The sequence below is a fragment of the Bidens hawaiensis genome, unplaced genomic scaffold (assembly GCF_021521415.1).
Source record: "Bidens hawaiensis isolate Kalapana, Puna unplaced genomic scaffold, B.hawaiensis_p1.1 tig00003536_1, whole genome shotgun sequence".
Classification (NCBI taxonomy): Eukaryota; Viridiplantae; Streptophyta; class Magnoliopsida; order Asterales; family Asteraceae; genus Bidens; species Bidens hawaiensis.
The window spans coordinates 1,176,954-1,193,763 of NW_027491199.1; the positions used below are offsets into that span (position 1 = coordinate 1,176,954).

The 16,810-nt window shown below is 37.7% G+C and overlaps 2 protein-coding genes across 2 annotated transcripts; both read left to right on the top strand.

The window, feature by feature from the left end:
- The first annotated feature begins 976 nt into the window (after positions 1-976).
- Positions 977-4,563, top strand: LOC143623729 (uncharacterized). The gene is made up of 7 exons (XM_077094568.1): positions 977-1,304; positions 1,390-1,501; positions 2,154-2,651; positions 2,753-2,884; positions 3,140-3,765; positions 3,871-4,069; positions 4,169-4,563. The coding sequence occupies exons 1-7, from the start codon at positions 1,296-1,298 to the stop codon at positions 4,561-4,563; spliced, it is 1,971 nt and encodes a 656-aa protein (XP_076950683.1). The 5' UTR covers positions 977-1,295.
- A 6,717-nt stretch (positions 4,564-11,280) lies between these two features.
- LOC143623746 (uncharacterized) lies at positions 11,281-13,743 on the top strand. The gene is made up of 4 exons (XM_077094590.1): positions 11,281-11,825; positions 11,926-12,057; positions 12,136-12,761; positions 12,834-13,743. Exons 1-4 carry the CDS (start codon positions 11,504-11,506, stop codon positions 13,518-13,520), a joined length of 1,767 nt encoding a protein of 588 aa, XP_076950705.1. The 5' UTR covers positions 11,281-11,503; the 3' UTR covers positions 13,521-13,743.
- Positions 13,744-16,810: the final 3,067 nt, after the last annotated feature.

Here is a 16,810-nt window from a genome sequence, read left to right on the forward strand (position 1 = left end):
CTAATTTATTATTAAAAGAGAATTAAACTTAAAAAATCAAAGAATTTTTTTATCAAATAAAATAACTATTTCATATTGGTTATGTATTTTATAAGATTATTTTCAACGGCCTTGATCCGCACTCTACCCAGGCCAACTTTTTTTGAATACCAAATATATCGTATAATATAGGGATTGAACCCTTGACTATTAAATTACACTCAAACTATCTTATAACCCTATCAAAGTGTGAATTAGCATTGTGTTCCTGAGTCCTATTTAAGGAAAGAAAAGAAATAAAATGAAATTGAGGAAAAAAAAGTTATGTTCTCGAGTTTCATTTAAGAAAGAGATTGGTAGACATCTCTTAATATATTGGTTGCTTGCCTATTATTTGACTTCCTCGTCCTCTTAGGAAGAAAAACAAAGAAAGGGAGGGAAGATAAGAAGGAAATGAAAGACTTTCTTTTCTTTTATTTCATTAAGTAAATTCAGAAACACAACGTAGAAGGGGAGAAACTTATAGGGGTGGATAGGTTAGTTTTGTAGTTTCTATAAATAGTCTCTAGATGTAAGCAATTAAAACAAATGGGCAATTTCATAGAATAGCAAACAATGTTTCAAAAGTATTTCAATTATGTCACATAAGTTTAAAGATTATATCAATTAAGTCACTCAACTTCTTACTTTATTTAAATTATTATGGGTTTTAACATGTTTTTTTAAGGTTTTTTTTGTTTCACATAGGAAATCCTTTTTTGAAGTTGACGTAAAGTGGTGACGTGAATTTTATTTTATTTATTTTTAAATTAGAATATAATTAACATTTTTTAGCATAACTACATATATTGCAAATCCTGACACACACATCTTATTCTCCATTACTTTCTTAACGCATAAAAAGTCTGGTGAGGCTCGATTTGAAGATTTAGCTATCTAATTTGGAAAAAAAATACATGAGTAACCTAATTAGAGCACCTATGAAACTTGGTTACTATTCAATGACTTTAAACCACAAAAACTTCAAACTTGTTATTTTAAACCTTAGTATCCAAATATGTTAATTGAGACAAACCATAGGGACCATTCGTGTAATTAACTCTATATTAAAAAAAAAAAGTTATAGTTGAACTTGTCGTTGACTTAAACAGGTCCCCTGTATTAATCACTGAATCCAAGTTCAGATGATCAAATCTAAGGTTTTACATAGTTGTTGTGTGTTAATCTAAGGCTTACTCTTACACTCTTACTCATAAGTTTTTAATCATTAACGAAGTGACTGCAAATTTAAAGGATTTTCTTGGTTCATATAAATAATGGCTGAGGTATCTTCAGACCCATCAAACCTCTCTCTGTGTTACTCTAATTTAGATATTTATTTAATCACTGAAGGTGTGGGTGTGCGTACAGAATAAACAAGTAGCAGGTGTTCAGTTAGCCTCAATCGACGAGAACAAGGACCAGATCACCGTTCCGGTTGCTTCATATATCCCCCATAAACCTCTACCAGATCTTCTTAACGGTATTAATTATATATATATTTTTTTGCCAATTTTATGTTTGATCATTTTTACAAGGGGATTTTTTTGTTTTTATGTTGCTGGCCTTTGTGGTATATATAAATGGTGAGTTGTTTGATGGTTGGGAGGGATGTCTGAATGTGGTTAGCGTAGCGCGTTGGATGCTCTTATTTCTTATAATAAAAGTCGATAAAATTAAGAATTTCTGTCAAGAAAGTTGATAAATTGAAGGGGATCTGGCCAAAAACTTAATTATAACAATTGAAATACATTTTAGGATTAAGAAATGCACGCAATGATGTAGATCCGCCTTGCTCCTATTAGTACCCGTATTTCTGGTTTTGCTATATGGTATATTGATATGTCTTGTTTGTGGCTCATAGGATATCTAAGTAACAAAATCTTAATTAGAAATTGGAGGTATTTGTTAGCTAATAGTTTCATCATTTGAGAGTTAAGCAGCTATACGGCTTCCTTTTGGTGTTTTTCTACAAAACTTTATTTGCTTCATTGTTTGGAAGGTGTTCCATTTCCTTTTTAGTTTCTTTTCAAAGAGAACACAACCAAATTACTCTGAGCAAATATATATGTATGTATGCATGCATGAATGAAATTTAGAATTGTACTAACTTTTTGCTTGGAGCTACATCAAAGGCGACAGAGAAGAGTACATCAATGTTGGTATCCCTCTTTATGAAGCATCTATTAAAGGCGATTGGAAAGCCGCTAAAGCCATTATCGATAAAAAACCAGAGTTGGTACGGTATAGCATCACTGAAAATTACGAAACAGCACTTCACATTGCAGCATCGGCTGATAAGTCAAAACGGATGCAAGAATTTGTGAAAAATCTGGTGGATATGATGGAGACGCAAGACTTGGAACTTCAAAATAATAGTTCCAACACCGCCCTTTGTTTAGCAGCTGCAGCTGGAAATGTTGAAATGGTTAATATTTTGGTGAATAGGAACCGTGCCTTGCTCATAATTCCTGGTAGTCAACGAATGATGCCTCTCTATATGGCTGCCTTATTTGGAGACCATGACACAGTGGAATATCTTTATCGTGAATCTAAAAAATTGAGTGATGATGGTTGGAATCCTCAGAATCGTGGTTGGCTGCTTCAGAAGTGTGTTGAAGCCAATCTGTTTGGTAAGCATTCTAGCATGTTCTAGTGAACAAAATTCCTTATTCTTTTCCATTTTTCACTTTTAGTATTTCCACCCAAAACAATATTTTTTTTTTCTTTTCAGGTATTGCTCTACAGATGGTGAAAGACCGTTCAGAACTTGCTGATACTGCAAGTGTACTTGCAATTTTGGCTAAAAAGCCGGAGGCATTTACTGAAACAACATCAAATATACTCAAGAAATTATACAATTTGGGTAAGAATCTTTACTCCTTAATGTATTTCTCTGTTGTATGTTGGTCCTCTCTAGTACCCAAAAAACAAGTATATATATGTGTGTGTGTGTGTGTGTGCATACCTGTTTTTTGCCGATAAAAAATGTATTATACATAAATGTCAGAAAAAAGATGAATTAAAACTTTTATTAACTATAGAGACCCTAACTTACAAATATCCAACTTCATTTATCATTTATTACCCGTAAGCAATATCTTTCTATTGTTTCTTGCAGTTTTTGCACGCCCTACAAAACCTGTTCCGCCTAAAAAGGATGGTGAAGCATTGCAATTACTAAGAATCATTTGGGAAAATATTGCAAAAAAGCCTAAGAAGGAAATTGATAACATAATAAGAGGGGATCCTGATGTACCTAAAAAAGATGACAGACTACCTTATAATAAGGAAGATCAAAAGTTACACCTACTAAAACTCATTTATGAAAAAGTTGGCAAAATGCCTACCGAAATGCAGAAATTAACCGCAGGAACTTCTGCGACCTTTACAAGAGCGCCATCGATGGAAAATGCGAAAAAAACATACTCTTCTCGTGTATTATTTGTTGCTGCAGAAATGGGCAATACTGAATTTATAATTGAGCTCATCCGCAAGTATCCTGATTTGATATGGAAGGTCAATGACCATAACCAAAGTATATTTCACATTGCTGTCAAACATCGTAATGAGGGTATCTATAACCTGTTGTATGAGATAGGCTCAATGAAGGATCTGATTACTCCTCTAAGAGATGAAAGTGACAATAATATGTTGCATTTAGTTGGCAAAAGCGCCAAACAAAAACGGCTTCAGGATGTATCTGGAGTTGCTTTACAAATGCAACGAGAACTATTATGGTTCAAGGTACATTTTTGGGGCTTTATTTTTTTTCCCTTTATTAATTGTTTTTACCAAGCAGGTTATTATAATCAGAAAGTTGGTAATAACTTAAATTTTGTCTTGGTGTAGGAGGTGGAGGGTATGATTCCACCGACTTACAGAGAAAGGAAGAACAACGATGGCCTAACACCACATGAGTTATTCACTAAAGAGCACAAAGATCTAGTTGCACAAGGTGAGAAATGGATGAAAGAAACGGCTAGTCAATGTATGGTGGTTGCCGCCCTTATTGCCACCATAGTATTTGCTGCAGCATTTACTGTTCCCGGTGGATACAATCAAACCAGTGGCATCCCTATTTTTCATTCTACCCCAACCTTTATGGTCTTTGTGGTCGCTGATGCCATTTCTCTATTTGCATCCGCAGCTTCGATTCTTATGTTTTTATCCATCCTAACGTCTCGCTATGCTGAACGTGATTTCTTGCAATCATTACCTAAAAAGTTAATGTTGGGTCTAGCAACTCTTTTCCTCTCTATAACAACCATGACCATCGCATTTAGTGTCAGCTTTTTCGTACTTTACAAGAACGGTTTGATATGGATGCCAATCGTTATTAGCTTGTTTGCGGTGATGCCTGTCTTTTTATTTGCTTGGCTGCAATATCCTCTCTTAGGAGATGTTTTTCGCTCATCATATCGTTCTAGGTACCTTTTTAGACCTAAGAAAAAGGTGCTTTACTATGACGACCCAAAGCCAAAGATAAAGCGTTTCTTTTCAAGATGGTCATTTGCAAATTTCAGAGTTTTCAAAGCAGAGTAAGTAATATATTAGGATTCGTACCCAGAATCCTTACAAACTGGTATTTGTATATGGATGATTTTGAATATACTTGCTTATTTATTTGTTGATAAGTAAAGTTAATTAAATAAATTCCAAAGCTATCATGTTAATTTGTTAAAATACTAAAGCTATAGTATTTTAACAGAGCCGTTGGGCTCCTGTGGAATAAGTACGACCAAATTAACACCACTAAAACTAGAGACCATCTTGAAATCAAACTGTGCAATCCGTAAAAATTGGAATTATAGATCAACTCCGTAATTAACCACAAACCACGGTGTAGTCAACTCTAAAGTGTCGTCGTAAGAAATTAAACTTTCAACATCACCTTCTATGTATCCACTATAATAATAATAATAATAATAATAATAATAATAATAATAATTTGTCAACTTCCTCGTAATTTCTTTCAAAAGAAAAATGTGGTTGATGACATAATACAAGTCTTAATATATAGGAATTCAGTTAAAGGTTTATTAGATTTTAATAACTTATATTGACTTTTCAATTTTTTTTTCCTATTGTTACTAGCGGTTTAAATTTAAAAAAGGTTGGTCCCTAATGGTCTAATGGAATTGGTACCAGGTTATAATCAGAAACACGCGCTCGTTAATTTGGCTAACACCCAAACACGAATATTATTATTGAGAAACTTCACAAAACTCAATTACCTGATTATACGATTACAATCTCTAACCCCAAAACACGGGTATTTATAATCTAACCTATCACGTTTAGACTACAACTAGGATTGCTAAATAATAGGACATAATAATTATACTAACAATTAAATCTAAGCACATTTAATTGTTTATAATTATCCACTCCTTAAATCTCGTTACTTAACCTTGCACGCCAAGTAACGTCCTTTAACCGAAATTCCCAACAATCACCCCCGGAATTTCGAACTCGAAACCGACAAGTCTTCAACTCCAAGTAATTCCCGCATCTCCTTGAATTTGATTCTCCCAAGAGCCTTCGTCAAGATATCGGCACATTGCTTAACACCGCTAACATGCTCGACGCTAACTTCTTCACGATCAACACATTCTCGAATGTAGTGAAACCGAGATTTGATGTGTTTGGTCCTTCCATGGAAAACCGGATTCTTCACGAGTGCTATCGCTGATGTATTATCGATACGTAACACCACTGCTTGAATTTCCTTGTCGAATAACTCACTTATCAAGTCTCTTAGCCAAACCGCCTGGCACGCGGCTGCGCTTGCCGCCATGTACTCTGCTTCACACGATGAGAGTGCAACCGGACACTGTTTCTGAGAACACCAAGTAATTGGTGAAGTCCCAAGATAAAACACGTGCCCCGTAGTGCTTCTCCCATCGTCTTGGTCAATGTTGTGGCTATTATCACTATAACCAACTAACACGTTTTTCCCACGAGTGTAAGAAATACCAAAACCGAGAGTACCTTGAATATAACGAAGAATTTGCTTTATAAGAGTTGCATGAGATTGCTTCGGGGTTTGCATGTACCGGCTTACGACTCCGACCGAATACGCCAAGTCGGGACGAGTTTGCAATAGGTACCGGAGACACCCGACAATCTTTCGATATCTCGTAGCATCAAAATCTTCTTCGTCTTCAAATTTAGAAACTTTTATACTCGGATCCAATGGAATTTGAGCAGGATTACAAACCTCCATTCCTGCTTCAGCTAAAATTTTCTTCGCATACGCTTCTTGCTTAATTTTTATCCCATCCTTGCTTTGTGAAACTTCAATTCCGAGATAATTAGTTAGCTTTCCCAAATCCGACATCTCAAAGTTTAAAGTCATCTCTCGCTTAAACTCCATTATTAAGTTTGAATTTAAACTTGTCACGATCAAGTCGTCAACGTACACACCGACTATTAAAAGATCGGTTCCAATTTTCTTTCGGTATACCGCTTGTTCTTCTATGCACCGGTGAAACTTCATATTTAACAAAATACCGTTCAACTTTGTATTCCACGCCCTCGGAGCTTGCCTTAAGCCGTATAACGCTTTGGATAATTTGTATACTTTGTGCTCTTCACCCTTTTTAACAAAACCAAGCGGTTGAGAAACAAAAACTTGTTCTTTTAGCTCGCCATGTAGGAACGCGGATTTAACATCAAGGTGATGCAATTCCCAACCTCCATTCGCTGCGAGAGATAACAATAAACGAACCGTTTCGAGTCTAGCCACTGGTGCGAAAACCTCGTCAAAATCGACTCCGGGTTGTTGAATATAACCCTTTGCCACGAGTCTCGCCTTGTGTTTATTAAGCGAGCCATCCACGTTTCTTTTAACCTTGAAAACCCACTTTAAACCAATCTCCTTTGCACCACGTGGTAACTCAGTCAACGTCCACGTATTAATTTTATTTATTGAGTCAATCTCGATACGCATTGCTTTCACCCACTCCGGTTTCGATTTTGCATCATCAAAACAAACCGGTTCATCATCAACAAGCAATAACAATTCGTCATCAATTATACTCGAATTCAAGACATAATCATTAAAATGTACCGGGGTAACCGTGGCTCGAGGTGATCTCCGAAAAGTCGGCTCAAGTGTAGCCGTGCTGCTTGTACTAGCCGGGCTTGTTGGAGCATATTCGACTATCGGTTCTTCATCGTCTTCTTCACCCCCGTCACCACTTGAACTCGTAGAGTTTGACTCAGGGTTCGACCCGATGTTTTCGGCATTAACGGTTCCTTCTCCGGTGTCAATTTCATCACCAAAGTTAACCCAAAACATGCCAGGTGCTCGATCCTCCTCATCGATTGTTTCGGTACTTTTACCCCAATTCCAACTTTGCTTTTCATCAAACACCGTGTCACCCGCTCGACTCACAACAATTTTTCTAGTCGATGGATTGTATAAACGATACACCGCCAAACCTTTCTCGCTTCCGAGATAAACTAAATGATTCGAACGATCGTCTAACTTCTTAATATTTCCCGCAACTATTTTTGAATACGCAACACATCCAAAAACTTTAAGAAATTTAAGATCCGGTTTCTTTCGTTTTAACATCTCATACGGTGTTTTGTCTTTTAATGCTCGAGTTGGAATTTTATTAATCACGTCGGTTGAAAGCCTCACTGCTTCACCCCACATATAATTCAGAACTTGTCTCGCTTTTAATATGCTCCGAGTCATATCCAATATCGTGCGGTTCCGCCTCTCGACAACACCGTTTTGTTGAGGTGTATATGGAGCGGTTAAATGCCGAATAAACCCCTCGTTTTCAGAGAACCGATTGAAATCACGAGAAGTAAATTCTCCCCCTCGATCGGTTTGAAACGTCTTGATTTTCTCACTATTTTCCGCTTCCACCATGACTTTAAATCGCTTGAAGGTGTCGAAAGCTTCACTTTTTTCCTTCAACGGAAAAGTCCCCATGAAACGAGAAAAATCATCAATCAAGACGAACACGTACCTATTTCCGACTAAGGTACTAGGAGTAATGGGCCCGCATAAATCTCCATGGATTAGTTCCAACGCTCGGGTTGCTCTAAAAGTCGCCGACTTCGGAAACGGTTTCCTCGTTTGCTTCCCGACTAAGCACGAGTCACAAATTTGATTTTCTTGATCAACTTTTGGCATTCCAACGACCATATTATTTTTCACCATTTGTTTCATAGACTCGAAATTTAGGTGTCCTAGTCTCGCGTGCCAAAGCCAATTCTCGTTATCAATCCGGGCTTGTAAACACACGGGTTTCCCCGTCTTTAATTTAATCGTATAAAGACGATTCTTGGATCGAGTAACCCGCATCAAAAATTTTCCTTGATCATCATACATCAACAAGTAATCATCTTTCATACGAATATCACAACCGCTTTCCGTCATATGGTTGCTCGCACCGTTATCCAAATACCACAAGTCTTGTTCGTTCGAACCACCCTCGTAATCTTTTGGTATAACCTTCTGTTCATTCAAGTACACTTTTTCTTGAACGCACTGAACCATATAGAGGGACAGGTCTTTTTCTTTTGCTTTGGCCAAATGTGCTTGCCTCTCTTTCCTTCGTACCGGACACCCTCGAAACAAAGTGACCAAATTCATCACAACGAAAGCATTGAACTTCCGAGTAATCCTTTTTACCCTTTCGTTTATCCCCTTCGTTGGACCCTCCTTGTGAACCACGGTTTTGACTCCCACGTCCACCACCACGTCCATTACCACGTCCTCGGTTCGAACCTTTCCCGCGCCCCATACTCGATTTGCGTGAAAACTGATTCGAACTCGAAGAGGATTCAGAATTATTAAACAAAAGTTTACCTTCTTCAGAACGTAGCACGTGTCCTTTGATACGCTCCCCATAAGTCTTTAACCTCCCGACAACATCCTCAAAACCGACTGTTTTAAGGTCTAACACTTGCTCGAGGGATGCTACAACTTGGATAAACCGGCTCGGCTGGCTCGTGAAGAATTTCTGAACTAACTTTCTTTCTTCATACGGTTGTCCAAGTGTGGCTGCTTTAGAAGAGATCGCGGTCATTCTCGAGGCATACTCGTCAATGGTTTCGGTTTCTTTCATCATCATACCGTCAAATTCACGTATTAACATATGAAGTCTAGCATCCTTCACGCGTTCCGCGCCCATATTTCTTGGCTTTATGGCATCCCACATCTCTTTTGCCAATTTAAAATTACCGATTTGAAGTATCTGTTCCTCGGGAATCGACTGAAACAGAAGCGCCTTCGCGATGTTATTTTTCTTCGCGTCATTAGAGCCCGGGTTAATTACCTCCCAAACTCCATAAATCCCAAAAATAACCTCCATATGCATACTCCAAATCGTGTAGTTTGTTTTCGTCAAACGCGGACACTGAAACGACCTGGAGATCGTCTCTTTTTTCGCTTGGTTGGCGTCACCCATCTTGTTTCTTCGGCTATAAGTTTTCGAAAAATCCCTTGGTGTAACTGGTTCAGTTATTTCCAATCGACACGATTGATTCGAGTAACCGAGTCAACAATAATTGCAATTTATAATACGAATATTAGTTCTCCTTTTTTTTTGATAAACTAATATTTGTATAGTGCAAATTGCAACAGTAGCACGTAAATTAATTCACTAGAAATCAATTTCAAGAACCACTAACTGAAAGCAGGCCACCACCACGTTTCCGCTTCCAATAATGGATTTTCAACCAGTTACAAGCCCACAATATCAATTCGTGATTAACACAAACCCACAACTGATAGCGATGTTCCGTCCCCAACTCAGATTATTAGAACAGAAACGAACGTCGCCGACCAGAATTGGATCTGTTAATCGATGGCTGCCGCTTCCCCCTCACGTCACAGGTTTGGATGCTACTGCTGCCGAATCAATTGAACGCGGGTTGCAGGTTTGAATAAGTCGACTGAACGCTGCTCACCAGTCGGAACTCCCTCACGTCGCAGGTCGGTTCCGATTGCAGGTCTTGAACGCCGCCGCCGGTGGGAGTTCCCTCACGTCACAGGATACTCCGAGCTTTAATCGCACAAGTCCAACCTTCACGTCGATTACCTGGTATGTCGATTAACAACGCTCTGATACCAATTAATGGAATTGGTACCAGGTTATAATCAGAAACACGCACTCGTTAATTTGGCTAACACCCAAACACGAATATTATTATTGAGAAACTTCACAAAACTCAATTACCTGATTATACGATTACAATCTCTAACCCCAAAGCACGGGTATTTATAATCTAACCTATCACGTTTAGACTACAACTAGGATTGCTAAATAATAGGACATAATAATTATACTAACAATTAAATCTAAGCACATTTAATTGTTTATAATTATCCACTCCTTAAATCTCGTTACTTAACCTTGCACTCCAAGTAACGGCCTTTAATCGAAATTCCCAACATAGTCCACAATTAAAAAGGATTTAACGACATTATGCTTGTATCTGAATTTCAAACTAATGTTTTGAGGCTTTTGATCGGAATGAGGATACGAGTCGATTAATGTAAAACTTAGTTCGAAATGGTGCTCCAAAACGATGAAACAATGCTTCATTTCGGGTGTTTAGAGCTAAGTTTTACATCAATCGACTCGTATTCTTCTTCCGATCAAAAGCCCTAGAGCATTAGTATGAAATTCGGTAAAGTATAACGTCGTTAACTCCTTTTTAACGGGGAACCACTAAGGGCCAAGTCTTTTAACTTTGCGATTGTCAGTGGCGATAAAATAAATAAGGATATTATCGGTCAATACCAGTTAATATGAATTATTAAAATCCAATAAACCTAGTTCTAATACACAAACACATGGCATAATTGATTACTTATAGTTTGTCAAATCCCGATAGAAACCCAACATGTATTTTTAATAAACTAACGGGTATATCTGAAACCCACAGGTATGTCCGATACCCTACGGGTAATTACATGATAAAAACTCGACAAGTTTAGGACGGGCTTGGAAACGTTTAATAAACAGGTATGAGTTTGAGAATAGCTAGACTCGACCCAAACCCAACTTATTGTCATCCCTACTTCCATACTTACCTTTTAATATATATATTTAATCCCTCCTTTGGAATCATTCACATCGTTTTGTAACATCCTGAATCAAGAATTTACAATATAGAGTTAGATAACTGGAACACACAATTAGTCAACTCTGGGATAAAATCATCACCCACATGAATTGTACATAAATAAATATTATTTAAATGTTGAAGTTTGTAAATACATAAGTGAAATATTCACCAACTGTGCTTAACTTGTTGTTGGGACAACTTTAAAGGTAGCAGAGAGGATTACATCAAGTTTGGTATCCCTCTTTATGAAGCATCAATTAAAGGCGACTGGAACGCTGCGAAAGCCATTCTTGATGTTAAACCGGATTTGGTACGGTATAGCATCACTGAAAACCACGAAACAGCACTTCATATTGCAGCTTCGGCTAAGAAAACTAAACAAATGCAAAACTTTGTGAAAAATTTGGTGGATTTGATGACAAAACAAGACTTGGAACTTCAAAACCGCACTTCCAATACCATCCTCTGTTTAGCGGCTGCTGCTGGAAACGTTGAGATGGTTAAAATTTTGGTGGAAAAGAACCGCGCCTTGTTGGCAATTTCTGGTAGTCAACAAATGATGCCACTTTATATGGCTGCCTTATTTGGAGACCACGCCATGGTGGAATATCTTTATAATGAATCCAATAGATTGTGTGATGATGGTTGGAACCCTCAGAATCGTGGTTGGCTTCTTCAGAAATGTGTTGAAGCTGAACTGTTTGGTCAGCTTCTTTTTAAATAATATCCTTATATTTTGTATTCTCTTTGATTTTGCAAGACCATTTGCCTCCCAAAAAATGTGATTTTCGTTTTCATTTTCAGATATCGCTCTTAGGATAGTGAAAGACCGCCCGGAAATTGCTAGTAATGGGACCGTGCTTGGAATTTTGGCTAAAAAGCCAGACGTGTTTAATGGAACAACATTAAATATATTTAAAAAAATCATCAACTGGGGTATGCAACAAATATATTCCTTTATATTTCACCGTTTTAAGCATAGCTTTTTTCATCATTTTCTGTTGTCGTTTGCAGCTTTTGGACGGGGTTCAAATACGTGGATGCCGAAAAAGGACACTGAAGCATTGCAATTACTAAGAATAGTTTGGGAAAATATTGCAAAAAAGCCTAAGAAAGAAATTGATGACATAATTCGAGGGCCGCCTGATCCCATTAAGAAAGATGAGAGGCTACCATACAACAAGGAAGATCAAGCGTTGCACCTTCTAAAACTCATTTCTGAAATCGTTGCCAAAATGCCTGTGGAAATTCAGAAACTAACCGCAGGGACTTCTGAGAAAATGACAAGAGCGCCGACGATGGGAAATGCACGAAAAACGTACTCTTCGCGTATACTATTTATTGCTGCAGAGATGGGTAATACAATGTTTATTGTTGAGCTTATTCGACTATATCCTGATTTAATATGGAAGGTTAATGATGATAACCTAAGTATATTTCACATTGCTGTCAAACATTGTCACGAGGGGATCTATAACTTGTTGTATGAGATAGGATCAATGAAGGATTTGATTACACCTTTAAGAGATGAAAATGACAACAATATGTTGCATTTAGTTGGCAAAAGCGCGAATAATGACAGGCTTGAGGATATATCTGGGGTTGCTTTTCAGATGCAACGAGGACTACTATGGTTTAAGGTACGCATGCGAGTGGTTTTTCATTTTTGTTTATATTGTTCTTTTGTATTATATATTGTTTTTGCTTCTTAGGAGGTGGAGGCTATGATCCCGCCCTCTTATAGAGAACGAAGGAACAAAGATGGTCTGTCACCACACGAGTTATTCACCAAAGAACACAAAGATCTGGTCTCACATGGTGAGAAGTGGATGAAAGGAACAGCTAGCCATTGTATGGTGGTTGCGGCTCTTATTGCCACCATAGTATTTGCTGCTGCTTTTACAGTACCAGGCGGATACAGCCAAGGCCGCGCGAATCAATCTGATGGTATCCCTATCTTCCATTCTCAAGCAACTTTTATGGTCTTTGTGGTGGCAGACTCCATTTCTCTATTCACGTCTACCGCCTCGATTCTTATGTTCTTATCCATCCTCACGTCTCGTTATGCGCAACGTGATTTCTTGCGATCATTACCTATAAAGCTAATGTTGGGTCTGGTAATGCTTTTTCTCTCTATAATAACCATGACTATGGCTTTTAGTGTGAGCTTTTACCTGCTTTACAAGAACGGTTTGATATGGTTGCCGATCATCATTAGCATGTTTGCCGTGATGCCAATCTTCTTATTTATTTGGCTGCAATATCATCGTATAGCCGATGTCGGTCGATCAATGTACTATTCTAGGTACCTCTTTAAGCCAAAGAACCTTGTCCTTTACCGCGAAAACCCAAAGCCCAACACAAGTCGATGGTTTACATCCTTGTGGTCTCGTAAATAGTGTTAGATTTTTGTTATATACAGATGTTCTAAAATCGCATTAGTGTGTTATATTTCATCTACTAATTGCGGAAGTTTTCATTAAAATATGATGCATGACGATTGCTATTGAGATAAAGATTTAGACACTATGGGTGGTAGTTTATCTGCCTCGTGTTTGTAATTGTTAAGTATATCATAGAGGATGTGAAAAATGTGTATTTTGGCAAGTAGATATCACACAACACACCTTTGTGTATATAACTACAAGAAAAAGAGACATTTTTCTACGATTGATTTGTAGAAAATTTGTTGGAAAACTTCCTTTCTTACAATTTTCCAACAAAAAAGTTGGTTTGGAAAAACCACACTTGAAAATCTTTTTTGACCATTTTGCTATAACTTTTCTTACAAAATTGCTATATAAATATAGCGTTGTAAACTTCTTGCAATTTTCTTACAAAAACTATTTTTTGATTTGCAATAACATTACAATAGAGTTTTTCCAACAATAGATGAATATGTTGAAACTTAAATCAATTGACATTACTCACAAGCAAAAACTAATAGAAGTTTCTTCAAAATTGAAACAAAACCCTAACAAAACCATGAGTAGATTATAACACAATATGCAATGCAACAATGAGAATTTGTGATGTTAATTCACATATTATTAATAACAAGATCGAAAATGAAGCGATATGAGCATAACTTACCAAATTTTAAGCTTAGAGTTTGAATGACGGTGCGAGTCCGGTGATAGATGTTGATCCATTTGAAGTAGAACCTACACAAGCAGTTTGGGGTAGAAACTACACATTGAAAAGAAGCATTGTATATTCACCTTTTAAAGATGATGAAACCTAGGGTTTTACGGAAGACGGAGAGCATATAGAGCATTGATTATGTTTTGTCATACGATAGCCAGTGTGTTTGAAGGAGATTAGCAATGAACACTGAACTCGGCAAACGACGACGGCAGAGCTTCGTTTGACGGAGATAGGCAATGGTGTATCAGGTTCGTCCCTTGAGGGGGGGGGGGGGGGGCGTCTGGGTGGTCGACGGCCCCCGACTTGACATCTTGCTAGGCCTGAATTTTTTTTAAAAAAATTATATGTATTGTTTTGAAAAACAATATGTATATTTAATGTTTATACTCAATTACATAACAACTAGCTTGGTTTACTTGCAAAAGTGTGGGACTCATAACCAAAAGTTTGTGGGTTCTAGTCTCATTTGAGACATGTTAAGATTATTTTTATTGTGGGTTTAATCTCATTTAAAACATGTTTAAGCCTATTTTTATACAAAAGTTTTTTACACAACCCAAATCATAACTAAGTATGTCAATTTAAAAATTAAATTGTTTAAACTCAACATACTACTAATTTTACTTGAGGCCCAAAATTTCTTTTGTCTTCTCGGAGCCAGCCTTGTGGTGTATTATGGTGGAGCTTCGTTGACAGAGATAAAGAAGATGACGGAGATCGATGACGGAGATTGGCGAAGAATTTGTGGAATTTTGAATCGATTTGGGAATTTCTTCGGTTTGTCTGTTTCTAAACAAAGGATCAATTTATGGTTTTTTTCCATTTATACAAAAGAAAAAGACAGAATTACAAATTTTGTTCTTTATACAAAGCTAATTTATGTATCATGTCCCTTTTATAGTTTGTTTACAGGCGGTGTCCTTTAAACATTTTTTTTCCTACACGTTATGTCATTTACGCTAACCGGGTTAGAAAAGCTCAATTAAATATCGTCACGTGAGTCGCATGTGAGGGCTTTTTGTTTTTTTCGTCTATACCTGCAAATTTATTGTCAGTTTGTAGGTTCCCAGCCGGATCTACACGAGATATCGCGTACTACGTAGGTGCGGAATCCCTACGTAAGACGTTACGAGTATAGAAAACAATACGAGCTAACACACGAAACGATAACCAAACACACGTTGTATTCCAACCGTAAACACGTGATACAATAACCACTGAATACAAAACTCTCTAACTCTTGATTATTATTTTACCTAAGCCGTAACAATCAGCTTATATAGACACGACAACTTCGCCTGGTATGTTCAGGCGAAGTTGTCACTAACTTCGCTTGTCTAACAAGTTCGCCTATATCAGCGAACTTGTTAGCAACTTCGCTTACATACAAAACTCAAATATAACTAACACGATTACAGACACTCGACACTGAACTACTGACATCATGCACCAACAGACTCCCCCTTGGCAGTAGCTTCATCTCTTTAGCTTCAAACACGTGTCTTGTAATCTTCAATCTTCTATCTTCAAGCATGCACTTCTTCTCGAACACAAACCGAGACAAGTCTTTGATATTTCCTCGCTTCGTCTTTCCAAGCAGGAATATAAAATATCTTCTTATCATTCAACACCTGCAAATCAGCTTGCGATAAGTTTACCAAGTGCATCGGATCGTAAACTCATAGCACCTCTTGTTCATCCTCGTCTTCCATCACTGCCTCAGCTGTCTCACAATCCACATACCACCACTTTAGGTCTCTAAGCACATCCTTGGGCATTAATTTCATCGGTACTTCTTTCAAACACCGGATCGGTTTATACTTCATGATCATCCAAGGTTTTCCATCAGCTCTTAAACCTCTATCCTTGTCTTCAACAAGTTTTCCCTTTTGTGGTTTTAGCAGCTCAAATTTCTTCTCTTTTATACTCTCTTTCCACACAATTTTCCCAATGACTCTAGCCATATTATCGTCACTTATGTTTATCAATCCCAATCTGGGTAAGTCTTTCACTTCACATTCTGGCAGTGTATTCAACGATCTTAACATCCTTCTAAAGTACTGAACACCGTCATACCTTTTAATCACGAAGAGCCTCAACTGCTCATCATATATCCAGCATATAATCCCTTTCTTCGCTTCAGCATAGCCTTTAATGTTGTAACTCTTCTTAAACATTGTAGGGACCGCCGGTTTCTTCGTTTTGACGAACCACTGAGCATAGCCTTCCTTCCATCTAGGCTGCTCTTCCCATTCAGACTCATCATTCCCAATCTGTTGACTCATATCTACGTTCTCGACTTGCGGTATCTCATGCTCCACATTCTCCTCTACTATCTCTCCCTCTTCTATCTCTGTATCCATCACAATCTCTTCACCAATCTTCTCTATCACATCACTCGGTAGTACATCATCATCACCAACCAAAACATCATCCATCTCCTCTGCATCCACCACCACCACATCATCACCACCAGCTGCAGTTGTCGACTCCCCCTGAGTTGTGGAAGTTCCAAGAGCTTGATCAGTTCTTGGCAACTCAC

Coding starts and splice junctions, on each gene's coding strand:
- LOC143623729 (XM_077094568.1), top strand. Junction 1,502..2,153: donor TCTACCAGATCTTCTTAACG/GTATTAATTATA, acceptor GCTACATCAAAG/GCGACAGAGAAGAGTACATC. Junction 2,652..2,752: donor TGTTGAAGCCAATCTGTTTG/GTAAGCATTCTA, acceptor TTTTCTTTTCAG/GTATTGCTCTACAGATGGTG.
- LOC143623746 (XM_077094590.1), top strand. CDS start 11,504: ATGCAAAACTTTGTGAAAAATTTGGTGGATTTGATGACAAAACAAGAC. Junction 11,826..11,925: donor TGTTGAAGCTGAACTGTTTG/GTCAGCTTCTTT, acceptor TTTCATTTTCAG/ATATCGCTCTTAGGATAGTG. Junction 12,762..12,833: donor GAGGACTACTATGGTTTAAG/GTACGCATGCGA, acceptor TTTGCTTCTTAG/GAGGTGGAGGCTATGATCCC.